The sequence below is a fragment of the Halteromyces radiatus genome, assembly GCF_025201355.1.
Source record: "Halteromyces radiatus strain CBS 162.75 chromosome Unknown BX664scaffold_4, whole genome shotgun sequence".
In the NCBI taxonomy this organism is placed as follows: domain Eukaryota; kingdom Fungi; phylum Mucoromycota; class Mucoromycetes; order Mucorales; family Cunninghamellaceae; genus Halteromyces; species Halteromyces radiatus.
Genome location: NW_026251690.1, coordinates 1,981,150 through 2,005,344, shown reverse-complemented (window position 1 = coordinate 2,005,344; position 24,195 = coordinate 1,981,150). Strand labels below are relative to the sequence as shown.

The window sequence follows — 24,195 nt, the reverse complement described above, 5'->3', positions numbered from 1 at the left end:
AAAGTTTTTATTCATATTTTTTATTATCATATTTAATATTTACACAATTTATTACCAATCATCATCATCTATTATATCCGTCGGATTGATCCAATCATCCATCCAATCCATCATCGTCCATCATCAAGCATAGAACATCGATATTCAATCTAGATATTCATCAAAATGCAAAAACAATACAAAAAAAAAGATTTATTTTGGTATAATATTCTACTATGCTAATTTCTATTTTATGACTAAGTAAATAAATGATTCCTATATTAAGCTAATCCTTTTTCGTGTTCAATGACTTTCACCTCCCTAGCTACGTCAGCGGGATCGATATGATGTGAGGATCGTTGATCATGGGCTTGGAACATAGCGGTGACGACGGTTTCGATCGCAATTGAAAACTGGGAATACACTGATGCTACCGGTTGAATCCATGAATAGTGATGTCCAATGACCAGTTTTGCCATTGTCAAGCCTGTTTTACAGAAAGTGATGTAATGAAAACGGATAGTATAGTTCTTTTTTTTTTTTTTTTTTTTTTTTTTTTGTATATATGGATATGTCCAATAAATCAAAAACTTATTTCTTCTTTTTGATGATGATGCCTCTTTTACAATGATGGGATGAATGCTAAGTGATGATAGGATAATAGTCGATGACAATGTAATAAACGAATGGTAAAAAAAAAAAAAATGATTTTATTTAAATGAGAATGTAATATAAAACACTACCTAAAAGATTAAACTACACTGGATAAACTAATTTAAATGATGTTTTGTAAGACTGTCCTTCAACTGTGTTCGAGCAAGCAAAGCAACTGTAATTTCCATGATAAAGTGTTGGATAAGAGAGGTACTTTTCCCTGACTTACCATTCTTCGTCCAATCGAAAACATATTGCGAATCCATTCTGTTATATACCTATTCTCAGTTGATCTTATTGTATATTTTTGTTCACGTTCAAGAGCGGTTAGAGTCGAACATTGGAGTCAGCCAAAATAATTGTGCCATCGAATGAGGGAAACGATAACGAAGTAAATCACCAGGAATGTTCGAAGGCATTTGTATACGGTATCGACACTGAAAAAAAAAAAAAAAAATGTTGAGACAGGTAGATGAAGATGTTGAGGGCGATGTAACCAATAATCACTATTGGGAGAGTTGTACGAGTTGATGAAGTGGGAAGACAAAGGCAGGTGGTAACGTTGGCCAAAGTGAGATTAATCAAATGTTTTGAACCACATGCTTGCCATATGAGAGGTTGATACCAGAGGACTACATGGTAGGGAGGGGAAGACCAGGAAAGCCAAAAGAAAGAAAGAAAGAAAAAAAAAAGCATTTTCCACCTTTTTTTTTCACCTTTGAAACACCGTCAGCGCATTTTTTTTTTTACGGTGCCAAGTCAAAACCCTCTAAAAAGAAAAAAAAAATTCCACCTTTTTTCTTTTTATTCTTTTGTAATTTTATTTTTGTATATGGATCATTTCCCAGAAGGTTATTTCTATATTCAATCTCGAGCATCGGGAAAAGTAGTTGATGGTAAACGAAAAAACTTTCTCTATTATGCTCATACTTACATACTCTTTATTTTTTTTTTTTTTTTTTTTTTTTTACTTCTTATTCTTTATGGCAGTGGATGGTGCTTCCTTAAAGGTGAATAAGAAAAAAAAGACCATATCTAGTTTTGACTTTTTATTTATTTTTAATAGGATGATGCGACAATCTTGTTATGGACACCTAAACACAATAGTGACGATCGAGATAATCAGCTTTTCTATTACCAAGGTAAATAAAGTATATATTTATGTGTCTACAGTTGACCAATAGAAACTTTCTCTTTTTTTTATGTAGATGGATTTTTAATCAATAAGCATTCACAAAAAGTACTTGATGTACGTGGAGGACCGATTACAGAAGGGGCTAGGGTGATTCAATATAGTCGAAAACTCGTTGCTGATGCACAAAACCAACAATGGGGTTACAATAATAAGGAAGGGTATATTTATGTATTGGCAGATCCACGATTTGTCTTGGATGTACGTAGCCTAATGGATGGTGCTAGATTGATCATCTCTCACAAGAAATACGCGCTTGATCCATCCAACCAGAACCAACTATGGGATTTGATACCAGCAGGTGATGTACGGGCAGAACGTGAAGTTTTATTTGAAACAGATTTTGTTTAGTTACCTATTATTTTATATTTAATGTAGTTTTACTTTTTATATCATTTATTTTTATTAATAATAAAAATTCAATCCACTTTCAAACTATCCATTGCATGATTCGAAAAATCAAGTGTCGGTATTTGAAGTTTCTACTTTTTTTGTCTCGGGACAACCTCGTGTTTTTCTTTTTCTCGTTTCTTTCTTTTTTTTTTTTTTTTTGCTTTCTGACACACATTCTTCATTTTACAACTATTTATAATGACAGGACCTGTTTACTTGGTAACTGGCGCTTCAAAAGGGATTGGAAAGGCAATGACCAAGTTAGCATTGACAAAGTTCCATGGAAAAGTCGTGGCAGTGGCTCGTAGCAAAGAACTCTTAGAATCTTTACAAGTCGAACTAACTCAAGAAAACAATAACCTTGGTGACAACCTCGAAGTGGTGGTAGGTGATGTCTGTGATGAACATACATCTCGTCGTGCTGTCAATGTAGCTATAGACAAATGGGGTCGTCTTGATGTGGTCATTGCTAATGCTGGGTAATATCTTTTTTTTTTTTTTCCTTTGTATTATGGAAATAGATAACAAAAAAAGCTCATCCTTTTTTTATTATATGTATCTAGTATTTTAGAACCTATTGCTTCTGTTAGTGATAGCTTAGTACAAGGATGGAAACAGTAAGTGATAGGAAAAAAGAAAAAAAAATATAGAAAAGGTTACTAATTCAATATATTTTCTTGTTGACAGTTTATTTGATGTCAACTTTTTCTCCGTCATCACTTTAGCTCAAGAAGCTTTACCTCATTTACGTCATAGCAAGGGTACTTTGATCATGATTTCCTCTGGTGCAGCAAGTAAGGGTTATAAAGGATGGGGTGCTTATGGAGCGTAAGTAGAAGAAAAAAAAAAAAAAAAAAAAAAAAAAAAAAAAAAAAAAAAAAAAACTGGTGTATATACATGATTTAATTTGATGAGGGACAATATAAGAATACATAGTAACGACTTATTTTATTTCCACATATATATATATATATATATATATATATATATAGATCAAAGGCTGCTTTGAATCATTTGAATGCTACATTGGCTGTTGAAGAACCAGATGTGACAACTTTGGCCATTCGTCCTGGTGTTGTGGATACTGGTATGCAAGAATTGATTCGAGAAAAGGGAGTGGACGCTATGAAGGAAGATCATTCTAAGTTTATGGAATTACATCGTCAAGGTAAATTGTTATCAGCTGAAGAACCTGCTCATGTGGTGGTGGCTTTAGGTGCCAATCCTCCAAAGGATCTATCTGGACAATATCTTAGTTGGGATGATGAAGTTTTGAAATCTTTTAGGAAATAGAATTAGTTTTTTTTTAGTTATTGTAGTATAGAATAAAAACCTGATTTTATATACTTCTTCTTAGTATTACCATTTTCTTCAAATGATGGATCCATCGTTTCCTTTTATTGGACGAGAGAGGGATAGATTGAAATTGAGTACCACGATGATGACAAATTTGAATGGGCATTTTGGATTGATCAAGAACTAAGGTTGCCATATTGTTATGATGTCTATAATGTGTACGTGCCAAAGTAATAAATGTGGGCATTTTTTGATGATCTAGATCAACACTGATTGTAATCGCTGCTTGAATAGTTTCAATCCATTCTACCATAGCACGAAGTTCTTCATTGGATCCACCTCGATCAACACATGGCCTCAACAACCATTGCTCACCAGTTTTAAAGAAATACATTCGAAAGGTATACGGATGTTGTTGATAATCAGAGGCCCATCCTACTTCTACTCTTTGTAGACTTTGTCGATGTAATAATACATATTCCTTATTTGTTTTTATGCGATGAATGAATTTCTGTGATGATGTATCTGTATTTGTCTTTGTATAAATGTCGACTAAAGTACCATGTAATTGGACAAGATGTTTTCTATCATTCAATAGTTAATCATTCAATTTCGATACATAAAGTAAAAAAAAAAAAAAAAAAAAAAAAAAAAAAAAAAAAAAAAAAAAAAAAAAAAAAAAAAAAGGTGTCATACTATACTTACTTCCAGCTTCGATCAGCAGATGGTAAAAAATGACGATCCATTTCTCGTTTTATATACATCTTGCCTGATTTTGCCACAGAACAGGTATAGGGAGGTAAGAATTCATCTGATATCTCCACAGGAATGGATTGTTGTAAATGTTGTTTGTTTCCTGCTATTAATGCTGGTGATGTTGATGATGATGGTGATGATGATGAAGGTAAATAAGGAGGACAAGTCAAATTTTGCCTAGAATTTCTTTCAACCATTTTCCTTTTCTTCTTTTTCTTTTTCTTTTTCTTTTTTTTCTTATTCTTTTTTGGATTTTTCTTCATGCATGTTTGTATAGTTGGTTTACAAGCATAAAAAGGCGAGATCGATGCTGATGCTGATGATATAGGTGGAGATATTAATGTGTATGGTAATTTTGGATAAAAATCTACTCTTCGTTGTTGTTGATGATGTTGATGATGCTGATGATGTTGATTACAGCCTATTGTCCATTTGATCAGTTGAATAAATGATATTATCATCGTTGTAAAGAAATAGGAATGTTGAAAGGAGAAAAAGACAATGAAACAATGAAAAGAAAAAGAAAGAATAAAAAAAAAAAGAACCTCCAAGTGGTTTGATAAATGACATATTCATGCGAAAAAAAAATTCGTATAGTTACCCTTGCATTGATCCAAATATGGAAATGACAAGGATGATTGTATGTTCCATTTTTCATGACTTTCTAATAATGATCATGTTCACATGATGCTACATACTATTAATGATTCTATTTTTCTTTCTTTCTTTCTTTCTTTTTTTTTTTTTTTTCTATTTTGGTACATTTCATCTTGAGAAATTAAAGGCTCCTTAACTATTTAAAACGATACATCAGAAAAAAAGCAATCATGCCAAAAACAGCGATTTGACCTCCGGTAGCGTAAAACCCTGGAGACCGATTCGCTTGACAGGAAACAAGCTAAAGTCCTTATCAACCATATATATATGAAATAATACTCATTGTTTAATAACAACATCATTGTATATAACAATGATGAAAATGTTATTCACAAGATTAGTAATGTAGTATGATGATAATGTGCATGATTATAATAATAACAAAAAAAGAAAAGGGAAAGCATTAATATTCTATAGTGTGTTCGCTATTTGGTACTACGAGCGGTGACTCATTTTTTTTTCTTTCTCCATACAGTATTTTATCTATGATTTTATTTTTACTTCTTTTTTTTTTTTTTTCTCTTTTTTTTTTTTTTTCCTTCTTTTTTTTTCTCATACAAACCTTTTTTTTTAATAATAACAATTCAACAACAATGTCATTAAAACTTCGTCCTACTTTAGAAGAAATACAAACCATGGTAGCGGAAGGTCAAGGAAATACCATTCCCATCTACGCTGAATTGGAAGCCGACTTCTTAACACCTGTTTCCGCGTATTTAAAAGTAGCTGATAAATGTGATTATTCCTTTTTACTTGAATCTGTTGCTGGTGGTGAAACTATTGGTCGGTATTCTTTTATTGGTGCAGGTAAATGGTTTAAATAGATTATAGAAACTTCCATGATGAATTGAATATTTAACTTTTTTATTTTTATATGAATGATGCTATATATATATATATATATATATATATATGTATCCTATATAGATCCTTACAAGTTATTAAAAGTAGGTCCTGATCAAGATATACAAGGAGATCCTTTGATTGCTGTTGAAAAAGAATTGGAACATATCAAATACGTCAAAATACCAGGTCTTCCTAGCTTTACTGGTAAAAGAAACTATCTATTATATTCAACATGAATTTTTTTTTAAAATTTTATATATTTCTTTTATATAATAGGAGGTGCGGTTGGATATATTGGTTTCGAATGCTTTGAATATTTTGAACCTAGTGTGAAAGGTGATTTGAAAGATCCTGTTGGACTTCCCGACGCGGTGTTTATGCTTTGTGATACTTTGGTGATCTTTGATCGCGTACGTCAGGTGATTAATGTAGTATCTCATTATCGAAGTGACAGCAAGGATAAGGAAGTCATCGAACGTGAATATGCACGTGCTGCTGGTGAAATCGAAACTACAGTATTTTTATTGAATCAAGAACACATCCCCAAGGTCCCGCAATCACCAATCCAACTTGGTCAAGAAGCAGTCTCTAACGTGGGTAAACAAGGTTATATGGATTTTGTATCGACATTGAAACATCACATCAAAGAAGGTGATATTTTCCAAACAGTACCTTCTCAACGGCTTGCACGACCTACTACTCTACACCCATTCAACGTCTATCGTCATCTACGATCCCTGAATCCTTCTCCTTATATGTTTTACGTCAATTTGAAAGGTTTTACTATTGTTGGTGCATCTCCTGAAACATTGACAAAAGTACAAGATCGTGTGGTATATACACATCCTATCGCTGGTACAAGAAAACGTGGTAAATCTATACAAGAAGATCAAGAATTGGCGGCTGACTTATTAGGTGATCCAAAAGAACGTGCAGAACATGTCATGTTGGTGGATCTCGGTAGAAATGATGTGAATCGTGTATGTGATCCTTCTTCGGTAAAAGTGGACAAATTGATGGAAATCGAATTATATTCTCATGTCATGCATATTGTATCCAATGTATCGGGAACTCTACGACCTGATAAAACTCCTTTTGATGCTTTCCGAGCCATTTTCCCTGCTGGTACTGTATCTGGTGCTCCCAAGATCAAGGCTGTTGAATTGATTCGAAAGTTGGAAAAAGAAAAACGTGGTGTCTATGCTGGGTAAGAAAAGTAAAATAAATAGAAAAGAAAAAGAAATAATCTCATTATTTTTTTATCTAGATCGGTCGGACATTTTGATTATTCTGGTGATTTGGACACTTGTATTGCCATTCGTACTATGTTATTCAAGGATGGTGTAGCCTACTTGCAAGGTAAAACAAAAAAAAAAGGTCACTCATTTAATAGATGTTAATTCCTTTTTTTTTTTTTTTTTTTTTTTTTTTTTTTTTTTGTAGCTGGTGGTGGAATTGTGTACGACTCTGTAGAAGAGGAGGAATATCAAGAAACTATGAATAAAATGGGATCAAATCTTGCCACTCTTACTCAATGTGAACAGAAGGTGTGGGAACAACAACAAGCGGAAAGCCAATCATCATGATCTTTCCTTTAGTATAATATAGTAGTAGTACGTAGATTTTTTGATATCCAAATGAAACGAAAAATATATTATTACTTTTTTTTTTTTTTTTTTTTTTTTTTTACCCTCTTATCGGCTCCTACTTGTTTGTTATGTTTCTTGCTATATGTAAATTTTGTAGAGTATCGGGGATTATTTTACTTTTTGTTTTGTGCGAATGGGAAATAAAAGTGTAAGTATTTGTAAGAAATAAAGTGTCCAATGGGTTTCCTCACTTGTAAGATAATGGCTGCTCATCAATTTGTCATGCTTTAGTCATTTAAAAATGAAGTATATAAACTAACTTATCTACCACCTTTTTTTTTTATTATTTCGTTTTTATATTGATCATCAACTTCAAAGAAGAATACTATCATGACTGGACCCAAAGGAAATGTTTTCATTGTATTATATACAGTGTATCATCATGTTTATAAATTGGCAGTAGAAGTAGAAAAAGGATTACTTGCATCAGGTGTCAAGACACAAATGTTCCAAGGTAAGACGATATTCTTATCTATTAGCTTTATCTCTTGATTTCTTATCTTTTTTTTTTTTTTTTGCATTATCAAAGTTCAAGAAACTTTACCTTCATCCATCTTAACAAAGATTAATGCAGCTCCAAAGTTAGATTTACCGGTCATCCAACCTGAGCAATTAACAGAAGCTGATGGATATCTTTTTGGTTTTCCTACAAGGTAAAAAAAAAAAAAAAAATAAGTATATATAAAATTGAAGGGGAGATGAAAAGAGGAAGAAACATGTAGTGTGTATGAGATGATTATTCAAACATCTCTTTTTTTTTTCCGCCCCGCCTCCCCGTTTTTATTTTATTAGATTCGGTATGGTCCCGTCTCAAGTCAAAGGTTTGTGATTATAAAAATAAAAATTATATTTGTATTAATAATGTGTTACTCATGATGATAGGTTTACTTGATGGTACTGGTGCTTTATGGGCAAAGAATAAATTACATGGCAAATTTGCTGGTACCTTTTTTAGTACAGGCTCATCCGTAAGTGAATGAGAATAAAAAATGATCGACATAAAAATACCAATAACTTTATCGGGTTTTCTTTTTTTTTTTTTTTTTTTTTGTAGCATGGAGGACAAGAAGTCACTGCTATGTCAATGATGCCTTATTTTGCTCATCATGGTATCCGTTATGTTCCTTTTGGATACAGCAGTCCTCATTTGGGAAATAGCACAGAGATTCTTGGAGGGTATATAGAAAAAAAAAGGAGTAAAAAATTTTCATTCTTATCTTTTATTATTATTATTAAAAAAAAAAAAATAGGTCACCATGGGGAGCAGGTACTATAGCTGGAAGTGATGGTAGTCGACAACCTCATCCATTTGAATTAGAAATGGCTCGTATGCAAGGAGAAGAATTTGGTAATTTGATTCAAACACAAGTGGCTGGAAAGCAAGCATTACTTGACCAATCTAAACTTTAGAAATAAAAATAAAATCATGATTATATTATTATGTATGTAGATTCGAATTAGACATATTTCCACGTTTTTTCAATTGAAAAGAAGGAAAAGCCGATGGGGTCAACTCCGCTAAGAAAGAAAGAAAGAAAGAAAAAAAATACAATGTCAATGGCTAAGTTTGAAACCAACTATCCGAAAAAGGAAGAAGGAGGGTTAATTCAAAAAAAAATATAAATTATTATTGATTGAGATCCGACTATTATATATTATAAAGAGAGAGAAAGAAAGAAAGAGAGAGAGAGAAAGAGATATGGGTTATCATATTTTGAAAGTTATTCTCTTTACCGATTTAAGAAATAATGTTTATTATAGTTTACGTTGTATAAATAATGTTTGATTAGAATAATAAAATAAAATAAAATAAAAAAATGATATTTGATTTTCGTTGGTTGTTACAATGACCGAGTGTGACACAAGGAACTTTAATTATTTTTCACTCAGTCTTACCTTTTTTTTTTTTTTTGTGGGTTCCAAATTTCAGATTTCTAATAACTTTTTTTTTTCTTTCTTTCCTTTCTTTTTTCTTTTCTTTTTTTTTTTGGTTGTAGCTTTTTTACTTTTTTTTTTTTTGTTTAAATTTTATTATTCATTCATTTATTCATTCATTTACTTCATTCCCATTAATTTGAGTTGATTTTGTATGGCCAACTTGCCTGAAATCATATGCCGTGTACGTGCAATATACCCCTTTCAATCGAACGAACGGGCCTCTTTATCCTTTAACCCTGGCGACGAAATAGATGTCCTTACTCAATTAGAATCCGGTTGGTGGGATGGTTGGTAAGATTAACAAATATATATATATATAAATATGTACTTGGTAGGAAAATCAATAATATTAACTAGTATTTCTCTTTTTTTTTTTTTACTTTTCTCTATAGGTGTAATGGTATGAGAGGTTGGTTTCCTTGTAATTATGTTCAAATAATTCAAGAAAGTACAATGGATCAATTCAATGATATTGCTCTTTCTCCTGATGAAGATATTGATCATTCTTTTCAACGTCAACAGGAACTACAACGACCTACACGACAACGACAACAATATAGTATAAGTAGTAGCAATAGTAGCAGTACAAACAATTCTTCTAGGCAAACTCCTCCACCACCACAACAACAACCAAAGTCAAGTAGACGACCAAGGCCGAATCAAGAACAACCACGACCTCGACAAAGACAGAATCATCAAACAAATGGCATGGATCATAGATTATCGTTCCTTGCTTATCCTCAACAAGAAGATTGGTCTACAAATCAAAGTATGTCATCCTCTTCAACAGCTACTCCTAGAAATTATCAAAATCAACAATCTTATCATCAACATTTCTCTCAAGATGATGACTTAAGATCTGATACAAGCCTGGATTCTCATTTACCCGAAGGATGGAATTTATTAGTTGCTGACGATGGAAAAACGAGTTACTACTACAATCATTTGACTGGTGGCATGCGATTTAAACATCCTGGATTATCAGATTCTGATGGTGACTATGATAGTGATGATAATGATATAAATTCCAGAAAAATGACTATTACTTCTGATCCTATGAATAATAATACTGGTGAATCTTCTCGACCTATGACACACTTTTTTGAAGAACGTAAAATTATGACTGCAGATGCTTTGAAACGACTTAGTATGGGTTCTAGTGACGATGAAGAAGCTATCACTCGACAATTCCAACAACAACATTATCCATATCAATCAAAATCTCAAGATGCAACTGAATATGAACATGATGATGATGATGATGATGATGAAAATAATGTAGAAAAGGTAATTGAAAAAAAAATGAATAATAATAATAATAAAAATAATAAAAAGGAAGGTTCTGATGACTAATAATATACCTTTTTCTTTTTTTTTTTTTTGATTTCCTAGATGATGAAATCTTGGGTACAACGTGAAACTCCTCAAGGTCGTCCTTACTTTTGTAATTTGATCACTCAGGAAACCACTTGGAATTATGAAGATATCGATCCAACCACTGGTCATTTAGTAAGTATATATAAATATATAAATATAATAAAAATACTTATAAAATTTAACTCATTTCTTATTATTATTATTTATTTTATAGCGAACAACGCAAGATGACACATCTAGTCAAGATACTGATCAACATGGACCAGAGACACCTACTACTCAAGGAAACTCATCTGGAGATGGACTAGGAAATGATAAAATAGGATCAGACGATCAAACACCTCTAGAACCGGAAATCACTTGGTCAACCCTTTCTTCTGATATTGCATTAGCTATTCATCAACTCAATACTGTGGCTCAACAAGGACAACGACAAAAATTAATGGGAAATACTTCAATAGTGGTAGAAACTATTCGTGTCATGCTTTATGCCAGTGGATCAATGGAAAAGGATGTATCTCAAACTCAAGACCCTGCCCTCCGAGAACCTCGACGTGCTGTTATGGCCTCTTTATCCAAACTTGTTCTTTCTGCAAAGATGGCGGCCGAAGCAACTTCTAACGACTCACCTACTCCCTCTTCTTCTGCTTCCTCTGAAACCGTGATCAAGGTACAACGGGATGCGGGTGATGTTCTTTCAGCAGTTCGCAACTTTGTTACCACCTGTCAACAATGTCAAGTACAAGTAGCTCATGTAGATCCACGACTCATTGACACTCCTGAACATATCTTTGGTCATATTGCTGGGAATACTATGAATAACAAGACAATGTTAGCTGCCGTGAAAAAATTACAAGACGATCCATCTCATCACCATCCAGTTATTACCACATCAACATCATCAGGATCACCATCAGCAACACCAGCTTCAACAAGTGTAGGAACTACCATGAAATTATCAGATGCTGGATTGACTATGGTTCAAAAGGCGAAATATCCTCTCAATCAAGATCTGGTGGTCAGTTTACGAACGCATGCTAACCAAATTTATGGGTCTACCGACGCACTCTCAACATCTGTTTCCTTTTTATTGACCTTGCATCGTGCTGACGGAGACAAAAGCAAAACTGGAAAAAACGATTACAATGACGATGACGACAATAACGATGATAATGACGACGAGGAAGATAGTGGTAACGACGGTCGCGATACATTCGTACGACAAAAACAACGAAAACATAGTCAACGACCAGCTCAATATCACCATTATGAAGACAGTGCAGAAGAAGAAAATGTCAAAGCCAATGTGGTACATCTATTCCGAAGTTTATCTAGTCATCTCAGTCAATTCCTTAGTATCTTGGAAGACATTGATGTACCAGCCATTGTGGATGTAGACAATGAACTTCCCTCGCTTCGATCATACAGGGCAGATAAACAAATGCTATTCAATGGTGTTGGACAATTATTTGGAACAGTACAACAATTGACAGATCAAATGAATGAACGAACACAGGCAGTACATTCGATTGATCAAGCGATTGCTAGAGTAGAACGCGCCATGGAAGGAATTCTGACAGATGTAGGTGAAATGGTGATTCAACGACATGCATGGATGGTTCGGCAAGAAGAAGCTGGTCAGAATAATAATGGTAGCAATAACAATCCTAGTGGAAACAATACTAATCCCATGGTGATCCCTACAGATGGATTGATTTCTGTTAGTGGTGATATGTCTTTATCGCCTATCACTAGCAATTTTTACGATACGACAGATGAACAAGAAGATGAAGTAGCTCCAACAGTATCTCTTAGTGGTGGTTTGGATGATCCTCGACGTCGTGGCACTATGGCTTCTATTCGAAAACGCAACAAACCTGCTACAGATGATAAAAGTTGTGTCAATTGGTTTTTGGCTCCTGATTACAAACCTAATGAATTACTTTTCAATAATGATAATAATGTGAAGGGTGGTACTCTGGCTGCTTTGGTGGAACGATTGACGATGCATGATAGTTTTGGTAAATGAATTGGAGGAAAGAAAAAAGAGAGAATACTAATCATTTTTATTTTATTATATATATATAGATACAAGCTATATTGCTACCTTTTTATTGACTTATCGTTCCTTTTGTGCTACTGAAGAATTTGTTAATCTTTTACAAGATCGATACAACATGCAAGCTCCTGATGATTTGACGCCGGATCAACTTGAAATTTGGACAGAAACCAAACAGAAACTAGTCCGTTTACGGTAAATAAAAAAAAAAAAAAGAGAGTTTCATAGAATTATTTTTTTTTTTCATCCTAACTCATATTATAAATGATAGTGTATTCAATGTTCTCAAGAATTGGTTGGAAAATTATTACGATGAAGAAGATGAATTTATTCTTGGACGATTAGAATTCTTCACCAATACTGTGATTCGCGATGCCTCACCCTTTTCAGCAGATCAATTAAATCGACTGATACGAAAACGAAAAGAAGCTGATAGCAATCAATCAGGATTGAAGAAATTAGTACCCAAGGTAAGCACTGGTCCTTTACCTATTATGCCCAAGAACATATCTCATATCCGACTATTGGAAACCGATCCACTTGAAATGGCAAGACAACTTAGTGTACTTGACTTCAAGTTATACAGTGGTATTCGACCGATTGAATGTTTGAACAAGGCTTGGTCGCGTGATACTGTCAAAGGTGGTGTACCTGTAGCTGTCAATGTTATCCAATCCATTGATTATTGCAATCGATTGACTTCCTGGGTGACCGATAGTATTTTATCTTATGATGAAGCCAAGAAACGTGTAGTAATCATCAAATACTGGGCTCAAGTGGCAGAAGTAAGTTTTTCAAAAAGGATCATATTTATGTAACTAATCTAATATTTTTTTTTTATGATAAAAGAAATGTAGGAACATGAACAATTACAACACCTGTATGGCAATCATTTCAGCATTTGATAACAGTGCGATTGGACGATTGAAGAAAACTTGGGAATTATTGGGTAATCGAACGAGTCAAGTATTATCACAAATCCGTAAATTGATGGGTGCGAATCGCAACTTTACTGAATACCGAGAAATGATCCATTCTGTGAATCCACCATGTATTCCATTCCTGGGTATCTATTTACAAGATTTGACATTTATCGAAGATGGCAATCCGGATTATTTGAAAAAGGCTGAAGGATTAATCAACTTTGCCAAACGACAAAAATGTGCTGAAGTCATTCAAGAAATCAAACAATTCCAAAGTCCTCCTTATACCTTCCATGTCGTGCCTGAATTACAAGATTTCATCAAGTCTCATTTGGAAACAAGTCGTGATGTTGAAACCTTATATGAACGCTCTTTACATTTGGAGCCAAGAGAAACTAATGTTGCTCCTTTATCTTAGATTTACCCCCATCCATTCCTTTCTATCATTCTGTTTGTATTCTTTTTATTTATTTATTTATTTATTTTTTTTTGTTAGTTATTTACTTACTTATTTACCTTATATTTCTCTTTTTTATTCATTATTATCTTGACTAGTTAGTCAACTTTCCACAATCAAAACTGAAATAAATTTGACTTTGTTGTTTTGTTTTTTCCTATTCTATTTCATCTGAAATATTCATCACTTTTTGGTATGTAGTACAGCATTATCAATTTGTGTCTTGCATACTTGATGATCGTATGTTTTTTTTTGTCCATTAGCTTTTGGTCCTTGCCTGATAAGGTTAGATGAGATGCAAGTATGGTTCTTCATACTGTAAAACTGTCACATCATCACCGCATATCATACTATCATCTCATTATCCAGAGTATAAAAATAATAAAACTGAAAAAAAAACATCAACTGATTCTATTTATTCATTCATTCTAATTTGTCTATTCAATCCATTTCTAATAGTTCTATCTATCTACATTCTATTTCTTCTTGTTGGTCACTATAAACATGAACGTTATTTAGTCATTTGCATTGGATATATATTATTTCTTTTGAACTTACCATTGAACTAAGGATGTTGAAGATTGACACATAAAAAAAAAAGTATGAGTTTTGTTTCAAAAACAGCTTCTCCAAACATATGCTATCTTTTTTTTTCTTACCTTGAAATGAGCAATATCTCCATCTTCAATGATGTAGTCTTTTCCTTTTTGTAAGAGCTTCCCTGCAGATCGAACAGCGGCTTCTGTTTTCAATTGATATAAATCATTGTATTTCATGATTTCCACCCCAGTAAATCCACGAGTGAAGTCCGTACTAAAAAAATATCAAAAGAAGAGGTGAGTAAAAAAAAAAAAAAAAAAAAAAGGTCATATTTATGTTGATGATGATTTACTGAATAACACCAGCGGCTTCAGGAGCTTTTGAATTATCCTAGATATATCAATAAAGAATCAGTGGATTTGTTTAGTCAAACTGTCAGTTTCTTACCCGCACAGACCAAGCACGGACTTCTTGAGGACCACAGGTAAAATAATGAATCAAATGAAGCGCCTTGTAACCTGCCAAGATCACTTTGGGTAATTGTGATTCAACACCTACAGAAGCCAAGTAATCTGTCCGCTCTTCCAATCCCATTTCCGAGATCTAAATTTTAAAAACAAAAAAAGTATCAAAGGATCATCCTATACTTTTTTTTATTTTTCCTCACATACCTTTGATTCAAATGATACAGATAAGGGGATAATGATATCACCAGGATTATTTTCATTCACCCATTCTTGAATATCAGTCAGCCTATATAAACCAAAAAGATAATGAATGAATGGATTTTTTTTTTTTAATATATACCATCGAATATCCTTGGTTACCCCAGAAAGGTAATCATCCATACTAACATTGCATAGATATACCATAGGTTTCGCTGTCAAAAGATGTAAAGAATTGATAACTTGAGCTTGTTCCTGAGTCCATTGTCCCTTGCGAACATCACGAGTACCATTAGCCATAAATGTTGTGACTTGCTCCAAGATCTGTAGTTGATCCTTTAATGTGCGACTGGCTGATGGTTTAGTAGCCAGACGTGTCCATTCAGTCAATGTTCGTTCCATGCTTTCCTCGTCTTTCAATCGTAGTTCATCTTGAATAATCCCTAGATCACGCCGTGGATCCACTGTGTTTTCCACATGAGTCACATCATCATCTTCAAATGCACGTACTAGATGATACAATCCATCCACTGAACCCACATTGGCTAAAAATGCATTGCCTAAACCTGCTCCTTGTGCTGCCCCGCGTACTAAGCCTGCAATATCTAACACTGTCAACTATCAATATATATATATATGTATATATCAGAAGAGATAAAAAAAAACAAAACAAGTATTTTCTTACATGTGCAGGTGTGATCTTGTTGGGTTGATATGTATTGCATAACCAATCAAATCTTGTATCTGGGACTTGAACAAGGGCTTCAGAAGGATCTAATAATAATAATAATAATAATAAAAAAAAAAAGGTCAAGAAAAGTTCTTTTTTTTTTTTTCTCTTTGGTGATTCTTACCAATGGTACAAAAGGGATAGTTTTCAGCAGGAACACTACTATTGGTCAAGGCGTTGAATAAGGAGGATTTTCTATTTTATTATTATTAAAAAAAAAAATGAGATACATGTTGGAAGACACTTTCATTTTCACGTACCCAATATTCGGTAAACCCACGACACCCATTTTGAGATGATTGGAAGGTCGGCCTAATAACACAGGAGATGTTTCATTTTTGTTGGTCTTTTTCGTTTTTTTAGCCCATGCTATAGAAGTGACTGAAAACTGTCGACAAGAACCAGTTTGTACTAATTGTCGTATCATCATTGTAATGATAAAAAGGGAAGAAAAAAAAAAAAAAAAAGAAATAGAAAAAAAATTTTTTTCATTTTGATAGAAATTTTTTTTTTCTGACCTGAAAATCACTTTTTTGCTCAGCCCTATCATGCAAAAGGTAATAAGGTTAAAACTTTTTCATATCAAGGTAGGAAACATGAAATGACATAACAATGATGACTATGATGAAAAATTCATATTTTTTATTTGAAAACTGATCTTATCTATTTTATTATTACTGGATTTTTGCTTTTTTTTTTTCTGCCTTCCGATTAGATGCCTGTTTGCATCAGTGTTCGAACATATTTGCGATGATTCTTTTATATATGTATATATTACGGAAATAAATGATTCGAAATGAACAAATTGATGATCGACGAATAATAGTTGATGATGAATGATACATTAGAATGAATTCTTCCAAGTGAATATCTTTATTTTATATTCCTTGTATTCATTGAATATCTATGGTAAAGAAAGATTAAAAATACCAAACATCAAATTTAATAATATAAAAAGAATTAATATATAATAAGAAATACTGTGAAACTATCAATGAAAAAACTTGAAATAAAATACAAAATATAATCCACTTGTCCTCCAAAGTTTAGTGATTTTTATGTTCTATCAAATAATTGGAGACGATGGTAGAATAAATGATGTAACTAGATGATTAATTATAAATTGTATGTAAGAATATAAAGATTTATTTTAAAAAAAAGAAAGAGTGATTTGGGTTGATATTGACAAAAGTTACGTTATTTTGAAGGGAATGCAATAGACGTCCTTTGTTAGCATAGGGGATTGTCAGGTACACTTTATTCAATAAAAAATGACGGAATTCAAAGAATAAGATGTCGCAAAAATAGGAAATAAAATATATAGTAAGGAAAGAAAATAAATGATGGGGAAGAAAAGAGAGAGTTGACGCGTAACCAAATAGAGAATATAAGAAGAAGAAAAAGAACAAGAAGAAAAGGAGTGATAGTAGTTCCATTGAGTATTTTGAATAACAGAAAATAAAATATTATTTAGTCAACATATCCATTTTTTTTATATTTATTTCAAATTACCTGTAGAATAGCATTAAATGCGTCCTCCGAAGAGGCGATAACATATTTTTATATGTTGCTGTTACAGTTTGATATTCACTTTGAACACCAAGAGAGATTTCAAAAAGAAAAAAAAAAAAAAAAAGAGAAAAAAGAAACAGAAAAAAAAGAATAATAAAATAGCACTTTTTTATATCTCTCACTTGATCAAGGAATAAAATAAACCCTAGTAAAAAAAAAAAAAAAAAGAACTATTATGCAAATTTACATTCGTTATCGATCGATCGAATGTCTCAGTTAATGAAAATAAACAAAGAAGACCCCAGTAAATGATTTTTTTTTTTTAAAAAAAAAGAAAGGAACTATTATGCAAATTTACATCAACATCACAAGATATGAATATTACATTAGTATACCCCTGTCTTATATGATACAATATAAAAAATATAGTTCTTTTTTTTTCCAAATATGGCCTGTTGAAAAGAATCAGCTAACAATCAGTCATCAATCATCAATCATCAATCAATGACAAACTCTACTGACATCTCTGGAGCGATATCTAAAAAAGTGGCAATGCGACATCCATTTGGGGAAAGTACGATTTTTTATTTTATAACATCACGAAAAGCATTTTCTTGTGACCCGACAAAAAACTTTGAAAACTCTTTTATCAATTTTTTTTTTTTTTTTTTTACTATTATTATTGTTTTTTTTTTTTTTCGTTGCTCTTTCTCGTTATTATTTTTAAAAAATAATTATACCGTTTCCAATAATAAATGCAACATTCTCATGAACAAAGTCTTTACGATGGAATGTCAAAAAGTATACAAACCAAGAAAGCATTTATGCCAGAAAGGTACACAGGTAGTACAAGTCAAGGTATGTGATGCAGAAAAAGGGAGAACGCGACAGATACTTACTTTCTCTCTCTCTTTTTTTTTTTTTTTTTTTTGATACTTAGCATGTAAACGTTGTAGTCGAATGGATTGCAAAGACGGTCGGTCATTCCTAGAACAAGCGATATAAAGGGGAATCAAGTAAGTGAAACAATACCTATCCCCAGGAATCAAGGCGTGTTTTCTTTTTTTTTTTTTTGTATCATAATTCTAACTTATAAATTACTTTAGGTTCAAAGAAACGCAAACCAATTCCACAAGAAAAAGAAGAAATCAAGCGTCAAAAAGAAAAAAGGGTCTTCAAGAACTTCAACAAAAGCAAAAGAACGAAGAAACTTCACCTTGCCAACGATATCTCAAGACTGGGATCCATGATGAACAACCACCACACTCTAGTGCCTCTTTGTCCTTTCCATCCTATCCCTTTCAATGACATCAAGGCTGCTCTACTTGGCCAAAACGAAGCAGCAACACGAAAAATTAGTCTCGCAAACTCCCTCAAACTACAAGACGACAAAAAAGAAGTATTACTGAATCAAGTGAACGCAATGGTTGATTTTATGCGAGAACTACGGCGAAAAAAAAAATGCGATCAATAAATCAAAGACGACAAATCAAGCTATCATCGACATTGAAACCAACATAGCATCACCGAAAACAACTCACTTATCGCGACTGATGAGACACTCTGTATATATATATATATATATATATTGAAACGTCTCGAGGCCTTGGTTGAATTTTACGGCGATATAATGTTTCGACGTGCCTCTTTTGCTAATCACACTGGACAACAAAAGCTTGATACAGAAATGAAGGACATTTTCGTTGGTGAGGGAAGCAAGTATTCAAGTGGCGTGGCAAAATCCGATATCCGTACTTCAGAGAACAAGTAAGAAGATAAAAGACACAAAAGTTGAATATATTTGAGTAGATTAATCACTGATACACTTTATTTTTTTAAAAAAGAGAACGGACAATCAAGACACTAAGCCTTTTGTCGCCCTGCTAGCACTGTGATGACCCCTACTGATATTGCAATGAACAGATAAAACTGTTCAAGTTTACGGGTAAGTGAATCGAATTATTTATGTAAATGATGTTGAATAATCATACCTTTTTTTCTTTTTATTCATTGATTTTTTTTTTTCATCTTATCTATTTTAGGTATTCAAATTCATTGGCAATTTTACTTGTACACAATGGAACTACTGCCTCTCCTTTTCTTCTTCTCGTATTCAATTTAGATTGTGCGACAGCTTATATTCTTCTGTCATCTATTTTCTATCCTTACTATAGTTTATTTCCTATTTTTGCATCATTTATTATTGAATAAAGTGTATTGTCCTATTTGGTTTCCCCTTCACTCTCAATTTTATTTTTTCTTTATTTTTTTGTCTCAAATTACGTTTGATAAAACAATGATAAATAAGAAATGAATGTTGAAAAACGTTTTATTTTATTTTTTGAAAATATACAAAATGATATGTATGAAGGAGGGAAAAGGAAGTATTATATTGTACACTTTTTGTTTGCAAAATGACGAAATCCAATAAATAAGATATTAATAAAAATAAAGGGGTCTAAGATAAACTACAAATAAATACTAACTATAAAAAAAAAAGAGAGATCACATTGTAATCACATCAGGATCACCATTCTAAACAATATATAAAACAAATAATTAGTCATTTTGAATTTATCATTAGAATAAAAACTTACAAAAGGATGGCGCCAACCACATTGAAATTCATTCTTTTTGTATTTTCGTTCTTGACTAGTGGATGCATTAAAACCAATATGACGCATAAGTAATGTCTTACTGATCACCAATGTTTGTCGACAAGAAACACATTCAACTAGTTCCCCTAATAAACACTTTTGAATCACAATATCTGGTGGCATATCAGTATATTCCAATAATAATCTAGATACCAAATTGGCTGTACTAGGTTTCAAAAATAACCCACTACAAAAAAAAAAAAATGTTAGTTCTTTTTTTTTTTTTTTTTTTTTTTTTTGTTACCTTCCACCAGTACCAACAAAGACACCACAATGATTAGGAATTTGTTGATTTGCTTCATAAATGATATTTTCAATTTCACGCCAAGCATGTCGTCCACAGATAGGGAAATCATCTTCCAAAAGAGCTACATAAGTACTTGATGCATTAGAGGTAGCATGGCGTAATGCACTTGAAATATGTAATCGATGATTCCATACATTGCCTTCTTCACGTATCCATTTGATATAACGTTGACCTTTAGGATCTTGACTAAAATAATCATAAGCACGATCATATTCAGAGTGATTGGAAAAGTGAGTATAAACAATGACTTGAAGACGATCATAGAGTGAAGGAGCTTTCACCATGGAAGACAAAGAAGAAGGAGACGGTGGTAGAAGTGGCCATTGATCCATATAACTTTGTAATGTTTGAGTCAAAAAAGGAGGATCATCGCGTCGTGGAGCCGTCATAATCACAAACGAAAACAAGTAAGGATCCTTACTAAGGGCATTGTTCAGCGTCAGTTCATCCACAAAATGTTCCTGGGTATAATAAGCATTACATAACAATAGTAAAGGTAAAGTAATCATCATGACTACTGTGCCTCGTTTAATTGCTGTCCAAAGAATTCGCCAAAGAGGTGTACGTCGATAAGGATCCAATAATCCATTCCATGAAGAGGTCTTTTCATTCAATTCACCATAAAAGGATGACGTTGATCCTTGTTCTTGATCTTCCGAAGTGTGAGTTAACATATAAAATCCATCATCTTCGCGTGGTAAATAAGTTGCTTGAATAACAATTGTTGCCAAGTACCCAGTAAGTAAACCTGTCAAAGACCACCATAAAATATTCTTCACCGTATAATTCACTAATAACATGATCAGTTGTAAAGTCACCTTGCGTATTGTCAATTTGTAGTTGGAATCTTCATCTTCACCAAAGATCAAGATATATTTGTCATCAATACTAACTGATTGGATAATCAACAATGCAAATAGAAAAGGAGCTAAACCTGTGCAATGTAACAATAAGAAAATAAAATGTAAATATCATCATTCTTCTTTCTTTTTCTTTTTCGTTTTTTTTTTTTTTTTTTTTTTTTTTTTTTTTTTTTTACCTTGATTGCATTCATGTATAGAATCACTAAAGAACAATGTTGGAAGAGCCCATCCAGTAGATTTGGAAAACAAATAGCCAATACCTTGTCGAATAGTACAGACAGCAAGAACAATGGAGGACACAACCTGACAAAATCGACGAGTGCCACCAAGAGGTTGAGCCAAAGATTCTTCAAATAGACCCAAAATCAAAACATTCCAACCAAACAAAACAAGGCCATGAAGAGTAAAGTTGAACAAAAACGGAGACAATAAGAGATTGATAACTTCATGCCGAAAAAGCACATATTTGGGAGATGAACAGGTGAGATGAATCAATTGACATGCATTGAGAGCGGAGATCAGGACTGATAGGAGAATGGTGTATCTAGTCATTGTTGGAAGTGGCCATAAACATAATAACTTTTGCGATTTGGATTTTGTGCCTGCTGTATTGTTGTTCATATCATTTTTCCGTGATGGCAATCTGGATGTTGATTCATCTTGTTGTGATGTTGATGATAGTATTGATAGTGAAGGAGGAGTTGATTGACGCCAGATAACACTACTATTGTTACTACTTCTTCCACTATTATTCAAGATTTTTGGTAATGTCCTTGATAAAGAAGGTTGCCGATTTCGACGTACACTATTGAATTTCGAAGCTCGTCGACCATTGCCACCGTTTTGAGATTGTAAGTTGGTAGAACGACAAGTTCGTCCTGATTTGACGATAGGTATCAATGTTGACTTGAATGAGGTATTTGTATCATTGTCCATGGTATTTATATCTTGAGAAAAGAAAGGAAACGATGAGTCTTGTGGTACTGATAAAGTAATGTCTAATGATGATGATGTAGATGTTGTATTAAGGATATGCTGCTGTTGTTGTTGCTGTTGCTGTTGCTGTTGTTGTTGTTGCTGCTGTTGTTGGTCAACAATAATATTAGTTGTTGTTGGATACATTGAGACATTGCCTGGTGAAACTAAGGATGAAGTAGTGTTGTTACTGTTGTCAAGATCATTGGTTGCGGGAGATGAAGTTGATCGAGATACTTCTTGTACAAGGCGAACAGAACTAAACAACTTGAATAAGGAATCCTTCATTGTTTGGTTGTATTTATATCTATTCGTTGAATGAAGAACTTTTGAGTATAAGAAGATCCTTCTTTTCAGTTCTTTCTATAGAGACTTTTATTCGTATCCAAGCAATGTTCAAAACAATAAAAAAGAGAAAAAGAAAAAAAGAAAAACGAAGGAAAAAAAAAAAAAGAAAAAAGGAAGATCGCTTTTCCTTTTTTTTTTTTAAACCAGCCATACTGAGATTGAAAATTTATTTATTTCTAGTTTGGATGCAGTATCAAGTGAAGATAAGCTTGGTCAGTATATGACGTATAGGAGAGAATGAATATCAAATTTTCTTTTCTTATATTACTTGAGATACTCATCATCATCATTATCATCATCATCATCATCATCATCATCAAAAAAAAGGGGGAAAATTTTGTCATTCTTCCAAAGAAATAGTTAAAGTGGGAAATGAAGGAGTAAGGAAAATCTACCGTCAATATTTAGTTTAGTTGTGTAACGTCTCTCCTTCTTTTTTTATGATCACCTAAAAAAAAAAAAATTCGCCAAGTCATTTTTTTTTTTTTTGGCTTTAACTTGGCTGAGCAATTTTTAAATTCATCACCAATCATATGGAGTTTAAGTGTAGATCCCGGTAATCAATGTTCAATGTCAAATCGAGGATCTTTTTCAATATGTATATGTGAATACAATATTTTTCTTTTCTTTTCTTTCTTTTTTTTTTTTTTTTTTTTTTTAAAAAAAAAGCGGTTTTATATAATAATAATAATAAAAAATTTTGTTTTTTATTTGTTCTGATAAAAAAAAAAAAGATTTAAAATGTACTAATCCATCAGAGAAGTTACACCAGATCCTTTCACAAGTCTATCTTTTGTCACCAACTGCATACGCCTTGTCACGATATCTATCCCGGCTTTTGTTTCTTGATGAATGGTGAATCATGATAGAAGTTAAGAAGATCATCACGAACTATCTTGGCATAGACATGTTTGTCCGTCTTTCCATGTTGCAATGTTTTCTTCTATTTCCAATACAGATGTATAAGTGACATTATTACGGTGATTGATGTCTTTTTTCTTCTAAAGCCATTCTTGATAATACTATAATGAATGATGGGTGATAGATGATAAAAAAATTAAGAAAATATATGTATATAGAAAAAAAAAAAAAGGAAAAAGAAGTAAAGGGAAGAAAGGATTAAAAAAAAAGGAGAAAAAGAGGCTAAATAGACGAGATCACATGCTTTGTAGTTTTTTTTTGGGGGGGGGATTTGGGAAGGACTATGATTTCGGCTAAACAGGGAGGGTCACTATTGGTTGTCCAAACGTAAACAAGAATTTAACGATGAATCATCTTTTCTCTTTTGTTGTTTGTTGAATGATAAACTTACGATATAGCAGTATATTCTTGGCAATTCTATCATTTAATCACAAAAAAAAAAAAAAGAGAATGTAAGCTTTTTTTTCAATTCAATTGAAAATAATATTCTATTTACCAAAT

At 32.6% G+C, this 24,195-nt stretch overlaps 10 protein-coding genes across 10 annotated transcripts; 6 read left to right on the top strand and 4 right to left on the bottom strand.

Moving 5' to 3' along the window:
* Positions 1-1,458: 1,458 nt before the first annotated feature.
* Positions 1,459-2,265, top strand: BX664DRAFT_333022 (ricin B lectin domain-containing protein). Its single transcript, XM_051545439.1, has 4 exons — positions 1,459-1,529; positions 1,624-1,643; positions 1,700-1,775; positions 1,842-2,265. The coding sequence occupies exons 1-4, from the start codon at positions 1,466-1,468 to the stop codon at positions 2,174-2,176; spliced, it is 495 nt and encodes a 164-aa protein (XP_051400282.1). The 5' UTR covers positions 1,459-1,465; the 3' UTR covers positions 2,177-2,265.
* Positions 2,266-2,364: 99 nt separating this feature from the next.
* On the top strand, positions 2,365-3,568 carry BX664DRAFT_333018 (uncharacterized protein). Its single transcript, XM_051545438.1, has 4 exons — positions 2,365-2,697; positions 2,782-2,835; positions 2,906-3,046; positions 3,211-3,568. The coding sequence occupies exons 1-4, from the start codon at positions 2,417-2,419 to the stop codon at positions 3,509-3,511; spliced, it is 777 nt and encodes a 258-aa protein (XP_051400281.1). The 5' UTR covers positions 2,365-2,416; the 3' UTR covers positions 3,512-3,568.
* Positions 3,558-4,467, bottom strand: BX664DRAFT_358993 (uncharacterized protein; the record flags this gene model as incomplete). The annotated part of the gene is made up of 2 exons (XM_051548065.1): positions 3,558-4,098; positions 4,220-4,467. The coding sequence occupies 2 exons, from the start codon at positions 4,465-4,467 to the stop codon at positions 3,558-3,560; spliced, it is 789 nt and encodes a 262-aa protein (XP_051400280.1).
* A 997-nt stretch (positions 4,468-5,464) lies between these two features.
* On the top strand, positions 5,465-7,428 carry BX664DRAFT_280390 (anthranilate synthase component I). The gene is made up of 5 exons (XM_051541483.1): positions 5,465-5,734; positions 5,855-5,977; positions 6,050-6,980; positions 7,041-7,132; positions 7,217-7,428. Exons 1-5 carry the CDS (start codon positions 5,521-5,523, stop codon positions 7,357-7,359), a joined length of 1,503 nt encoding a protein of 500 aa, XP_051400279.1. The 5' UTR covers positions 5,465-5,520; the 3' UTR covers positions 7,360-7,428.
* Positions 7,429-7,727: 299 nt separating this feature from the next.
* On the top strand, positions 7,728-8,936 carry BX664DRAFT_333015 (NAD(P)H:quinone oxidoreductase, type IV). Its single transcript, XM_051545437.1, has 6 exons — positions 7,728-7,876; positions 7,952-8,075; positions 8,215-8,243; positions 8,305-8,390; positions 8,477-8,598; positions 8,673-8,936. The coding sequence occupies exons 1-6, from the start codon at positions 7,753-7,755 to the stop codon at positions 8,830-8,832; spliced, it is 645 nt and encodes a 214-aa protein (XP_051400278.1). The 5' UTR covers positions 7,728-7,752; the 3' UTR covers positions 8,833-8,936.
* Positions 8,937-9,430: 494 nt separating this feature from the next.
* Positions 9,431-14,203, top strand: BX664DRAFT_297148 (ras guanine nucleotide exchange factor domain-containing protein). The gene is made up of 9 exons (XM_051542230.1): positions 9,431-9,651; positions 9,753-9,995; positions 10,218-10,366; positions 10,469-10,647; positions 10,753-10,869; positions 10,952-12,758; positions 12,826-12,991; positions 13,068-13,581; positions 13,646-14,203. The coding sequence occupies exons 1-9, from the start codon at positions 9,512-9,514 to the stop codon at positions 14,135-14,137; spliced, it is 3,807 nt and encodes a 1,268-aa protein (XP_051400277.1). The 5' UTR covers positions 9,431-9,511; the 3' UTR covers positions 14,138-14,203.
* A 386-nt stretch (positions 14,204-14,589) lies between these two features.
* Positions 14,590-16,532, bottom strand: BX664DRAFT_280383 (GTP-binding protein YchF). Its single transcript, XM_051541482.1, has 8 exons — positions 16,372-16,532; positions 16,236-16,306; positions 16,067-16,155; positions 15,524-15,999; positions 15,388-15,469; positions 15,164-15,319; positions 15,069-15,106; positions 14,590-14,989 (listed from the first exon to the last, which is right to left on the bottom strand). Exons 1-8 carry the CDS (start codon positions 16,398-16,400, stop codon positions 14,791-14,793), a joined length of 1,140 nt encoding a protein of 379 aa, XP_051400276.1. The 5' UTR covers positions 16,401-16,532; the 3' UTR covers positions 14,590-14,790.
* Positions 16,533-17,373: 841 nt separating this feature from the next.
* BX664DRAFT_333004 (uncharacterized protein) lies at positions 17,374-17,715 on the bottom strand (the record flags this gene model as incomplete). The annotated part of the gene is made up of 1 exon (XM_051545436.1): positions 17,374-17,715. A coding segment is annotated over exon 1 (174 nt), but the record flags the coding sequence as incomplete, so codon positions are not given.
* A 663-nt stretch (positions 17,716-18,378) lies between these two features.
* On the top strand, positions 18,379-19,550 carry BX664DRAFT_349827 (uncharacterized protein; the record flags this gene model as incomplete). The annotated part of the gene is made up of 5 exons (XM_051547614.1): positions 18,379-18,481; positions 18,564-18,599; positions 18,730-19,049; positions 19,227-19,390; positions 19,511-19,550. The coding sequence occupies 5 exons, from the start codon at positions 18,379-18,381 to the stop codon at positions 19,548-19,550; spliced, it is 663 nt and encodes a 220-aa protein (XP_051400274.1).
* A 970-nt stretch (positions 19,551-20,520) lies between these two features.
* On the bottom strand, positions 20,521-22,713 carry BX664DRAFT_262031 (uncharacterized protein; the record flags this gene model as incomplete). Its single annotated transcript, XM_051540703.1, has 3 exons — positions 20,521-21,521; positions 21,627-22,356; positions 22,546-22,713. 3 exons carry the CDS (start codon positions 22,711-22,713, stop codon positions 20,521-20,523), a joined length of 1,899 nt encoding a protein of 632 aa, XP_051400273.1.
* Between the last annotated feature and the right edge of the window lie 1,482 nt (positions 22,714-24,195).

What these genes read in the sequence shown, in the direction of transcription:
- BX664DRAFT_333015 (XM_051545437.1), top strand. Translation starts at nt 7,753, where the DNA reads ATGACTGGACCCAAAGGAAATGTTTTCATTGTATTATATACAGTGTAT. An exon ending in CTTTTTGGTTTTCCTACAAG is followed by an intron (nt 8,076 to 8,214) that starts GTAAAAAAAAAA and finishes TTATTTTATTAG; the next exon opens with ATTCGGTATGGTCCCGTCTC. An exon ending in GGTCCCGTCTCAAGTCAAAG is followed by an intron (nt 8,244 to 8,304) that starts GTTTGTGATTAT and finishes TCATGATGATAG; the next exon opens with GTTTACTTGATGGTACTGGT.
- BX664DRAFT_280390 (XM_051541483.1), top strand. Translation starts at nt 5,521, where the DNA reads ATGTCATTAAAACTTCGTCCTACTTTAGAAGAAATACAAACCATGGTA. An exon ending in AGGTCTTCCTAGCTTTACTG is followed by an intron (nt 5,978 to 6,049) that starts GTAAAAGAAACT and finishes TTTATATAATAG; the next exon opens with GAGGTGCGGTTGGATATATT. An exon ending in TGGTGTAGCCTACTTGCAAG is followed by an intron (nt 7,133 to 7,216) that starts GTAAAACAAAAA and finishes TTTTTTTTGTAG; the next exon opens with CTGGTGGTGGAATTGTGTAC.
- BX664DRAFT_333018 (XM_051545438.1), top strand. Translation starts at nt 2,417, where the DNA reads ATGACAGGACCTGTTTACTTGGTAACTGGCGCTTCAAAAGGGATTGGA. An exon ending in TTAGTACAAGGATGGAAACA is followed by an intron (nt 2,836 to 2,905) that starts GTAAGTGATAGG and finishes TCTTGTTGACAG; the next exon opens with TTTATTTGATGTCAACTTTT. An exon ending in GGATGGGGTGCTTATGGAGC is followed by an intron (nt 3,047 to 3,210) that starts GTAAGTAGAAGA and finishes ATATATATATAG; the next exon opens with ATCAAAGGCTGCTTTGAATC.
- BX664DRAFT_297148 (XM_051542230.1), top strand. Translation starts at nt 9,512, where the DNA reads ATGGCCAACTTGCCTGAAATCATATGCCGTGTACGTGCAATATACCCC. An exon ending in TCCGGTTGGTGGGATGGTTG is followed by an intron (nt 9,652 to 9,752) that starts GTAAGATTAACA and finishes TTTTCTCTATAG; the next exon opens with GTGTAATGGTATGAGAGGTT. An exon ending in ATCCAACCACTGGTCATTTA is followed by an intron (nt 10,870 to 10,951) that starts GTAAGTATATAT and finishes TTTATTTTATAG; the next exon opens with CGAACAACGCAAGATGACAC.
- BX664DRAFT_280383 (XM_051541482.1), bottom strand. Translation starts at nt 16,400, where the DNA reads ATGGGTGTCGTGGGTTTACCGAATATTGG. An exon ending in CTGTATCATTTGAATCAAAG is followed by an intron (nt 15,320 to 15,387) that starts GTATGTGAGGAA and finishes TTTAAAATTTAG; the next exon opens with ATCTCGGAAATGGGATTGGA. An exon ending in GAAGCCGCTGGTGTTATTCA is followed by an intron (nt 14,990 to 15,068) that starts GTAAATCATCAT and finishes ATATTTTTTTAG; the next exon opens with TACGGACTTCACTCGTGGAT.
- BX664DRAFT_333022 (XM_051545439.1), top strand. Translation starts at nt 1,466, where the DNA reads ATGGATCATTTCCCAGAAGGTTATTTCTATATTCAATCTCGAGCATCG. An exon ending in TGGATGGTGCTTCCTTAAAG is followed by an intron (nt 1,644 to 1,699) that starts GTGAATAAGAAA and finishes TATTTTTAATAG; the next exon opens with GATGATGCGACAATCTTGTT. An exon ending in TCAGCTTTTCTATTACCAAG is followed by an intron (nt 1,776 to 1,841) that starts GTAAATAAAGTA and finishes TTTTTTATGTAG; the next exon opens with ATGGATTTTTAATCAATAAG.